Source organism: Ixodes scapularis, unplaced genomic scaffold (genome assembly GCF_016920785.2).
Source record: "Ixodes scapularis isolate PalLabHiFi unplaced genomic scaffold, ASM1692078v2 PGA_scaffold1__304_contigs__length_218370807, whole genome shotgun sequence".
Lineage (NCBI taxonomy): Eukaryota > Metazoa > Arthropoda > Arachnida > Ixodida > Ixodidae > Ixodes > Ixodes scapularis.
The window spans coordinates 128,087,072-128,090,279 of NW_024609846.1; the positions used below are offsets into that span (position 1 = coordinate 128,087,072).

The following is a 3,208-nucleotide window of genomic DNA, read 5'->3' on the forward strand; positions in this document are numbered from 1 at the left end:
TCACAAGCCGCCGAAGTTCACGGGCGGACCAGGTTGAGCGACCCTGACCAGGACCTCGAACGCCGGCGTTAGAGTCCAGGACGCAAATGAAGTCGCCGACCAGAAGCACGGGCCCGCGTCGAGAAGGTGCACGTCGAGGCTGCGGAAGTAGTCGTGCTGGAAGGTCGATACAGTTGGCGCGTAGACGGTGACGAGGCGAAATTTCCGTTCGCCGAAGAAAAAGTCAAAACGGACAGTCCTTCCCTCCGTATCAAAAAGATAAGTGGCGTTGCGCAGCACACTGCGATTGCATACAACCACGCCCACGCCCGTGCGCGGCGCGGCGCGTAAGAAAAGAAAGCAGCCACAGAAAACGGGGCTTCGAAATCCGCAACGTCACGGAAGCGGGCAAAGTTGGTGTCTTGTAAGCAGAGAAGATCGCAGTTCTGCATCCTCGCGAAGTGCATCACTTCAGTTTGCTTCGCTGGGTTTCGAAAGCCCCGCACATTCAGGGATAATATGCGAAGAGTGGCCAGAATAAAATAAAGAAAAGGGATAGGGACGCCGGGCGCGTTGCTTGGAAAGTGGAGCTGTCGGAGGATGCTGGAGAGGGGTCGCGACGCGGGGGGGTGGACTTTCGCGGTTTCTTGGGCCACGTGGCTCGTGGGTCACTGTCAGGTGAGCGGGAAACGCTGCTCGTGAGGGGACGCTTGGAGTCCTCGTGCGGTGGTCGGCTCGAGTCGGAGTCCGGTGTGTCAGTGGTGGTCGTGGCCATACTCTCGGTCGGTGTCGCTGCGGGGCCACGTGGACCGGGGTTCTCGTCGATGACGAGGTGGTCGCTGTCGCTGGAGACCTCGCCATCACCCGACGCTGGGCTCCAGGCTTCATAGGTGGTGTCGCCGACAAGAACCGCGGCGGCTCGGACAGAGTCCGTCGCCTCGGCTGAAGTCACCCCCGAGCCGGTCGGGCTTGGCTCAGGTGGGGCGGATGGGGGCGGCGACGGAGGAGGCGGGGGTGGGGCTACGGCTGCAGCTGCGGCGTCAGGCGGTGACGGAGGGTCGACGGTGGAGACGGGTGGTACGGCCGGAGCCTCGGGGGCGATGGGAGAGGTCGCGCTTCCTGGGTCCAGGGCTGGGAAATCGGTAGCGTAGTTTCCGGCGACCATGGAGGAGTAGCTTCTCTTGGCCGTGCAGTCCACGGTCGCGTGGGTTCCACCGCAGCGTCTGCAGTTGGCAGTGCAGCCCTCAGTGGGGTGCCCAAAGACACCGCAGCGGTCGCAGTAGCCCGTCGTACACTGTGCCCGGACGTGGCCCTCCTGCCTGCAGCGTCCGCATACGCGCTTCAGGCCGCGGTAGTCAAAGGTGGCACGATGACCGGCGACGCGCAGGAAGTTGGGCAGGGGGTTAGCCTCCTTAATCTCCATCCGGCAGAAGCGGGTTCCTGATTTCACAGCCGCCGTTCGGTGGTAGGTCCCGTAGGAGACGTCGATGACTTTGCCGTACGGAGCCAGAGCTTGGACGAGCTGGTCGTTGCGCACAAACGTCGGCAGGAAGAGGCAAGTCACATTCGTCACCTGCGGACCCGTCGGCACGATTGGGACTGACTGGTTGGCGATGGAGACGCTGCCGGCCTCACGAAGCTTGAGGGCGGCGGCACGGGTGTTGACGACGACTTGGAAGTTTGTACCTCCTAGGTGCTGCGCCGAGAAAATTTCGGGCAGCCCCACAATGGCAGGTACCCCATCAATGAGGTCGTCCGCCGATGTGCCTACTGGCACGACAACGTCGAAAGCGTGCGCTTTCGGCGGGGGAGGAGCTTGCGTCGATGCGGCCGCCATCGCGGGCGGCACCCTCGCCGGGGAGCTCGATGACACGTGGCCAGGGACCGCAGAATTCAGGCCCCGGACGAGATGAGAGTCAGGAAACCGGGAACTCAAGAACAGCGACGAGACGTTTCAGCTCCCTAGTGACTACTGCGCATGTGGTCCACCTTTCAACCTGGCTGAGCTGCAGAAATCTCTTAAAATATTATCATTCTCGTGATGGTTGTTTGAGCAAGAATTGCTTAAAAAGCCGGTAATTTACAACAACAAAAACTAGGATTTAGCTCGGAGTCCGCGGGACTGTTTATAGCATTTTTAGCGTTTCTAACTTAATATCAGCATAATTATATTCTAAGAGATTTCTGCAGCCCATCTAGGTCGAAGGGTGGACAGCATGCCCAGTATCGAAAACGTTGAAATTGCGGAGAAAGTTTGAAAGCGATATGACAGGTCATTGGAGTATATCAGGCGCTTGTTCAGAGTGACTCCAAATTACGCTCGAAACCTGTGTAACCAAAATAGGGTTGAAATTACCGATTACTAAGGGCCTGAAGGAACACCGTTCCCATAGAAAAAATCGTAAGGGTGCAGGCGAGCGGCTGAATATTAACCAGTCTCAGGTTAATTCAACACCGTTCCCATGATTCTTTCAGCGCGGGCCGGGGCACTTTGGGAATACAGCAAATGGTCTATTGGCCTCGGGACCCAGATTGAATAGACCGATCTCACCAGCCAGTTTGACTACGCCACCGCTGCCGCAATGCATCGAGGGAACTTTAGTCTTTCTGCACGTGCGACAACCTTGCTGGAGCTCTTCGCGTGTAGAGCACGAAAAGGCACGAGCCCTCGCGTGCACGGTCGTCTGCCTTCTGTGAACTGAAGTTATGGCGGCTTTACGCATGTGCCCAACGCTCAGTGAGATCAGTCTATTGTGTGGAAGCGAGCTGTTGTTTATCCATGGTTTTTTATGAGGCACCTGGTTATTCCCTCCGTCCACAATGCTGCTCGAGACAAAGTATCTACACCAGCGGCACAAAGCACGGGCAAGAGTACGGGCACGGCCACTCGATGAGGACTCCCCTTGGGAGCGACTAAAGTCACTGGATCCTGGGAAAGTAGCGCCATTGCCTTCCTTACCTGCTAGCCGGACACAAACGGATACTAACATACAGACGATCAAAACCTCGCAAGGCGATTGGCTAATCAGCCTACGTTGCCATGGAAATCGCCATCTTGGTTCATTTAAATCTTCGAAGCTTCCAGGGGGTCGTCCTAAACCAGTCGTGCCAAGATCACCATGGAGCATCATCGTACTGGAAGCGTTCCTCGCCAATATAAGAGTCTTTGGCACTTCGTATGCGAGCAACTTATTAATGATGCCCATCTCCATGGATCTCTTACAATTAT

General features: G+C 57.1%; 1 protein-coding gene across 1 annotated transcript; it reads right to left on the reverse strand.

The window, feature by feature from the left end:
- Positions 1-1,816, reverse strand: LOC115315909. The gene is made up of 2 exons (XM_040221826.1): positions 671-1,816; positions 1-156 (listed from the first exon to the last, which is right to left on the reverse strand). Exons 1-2 carry the CDS (start codon positions 1,814-1,816, stop codon positions 1-3), a joined length of 1,302 nt encoding a protein of 433 aa, XP_040077760.1.
- Positions 1,817-3,208: the final 1,392 nt, after the last annotated feature.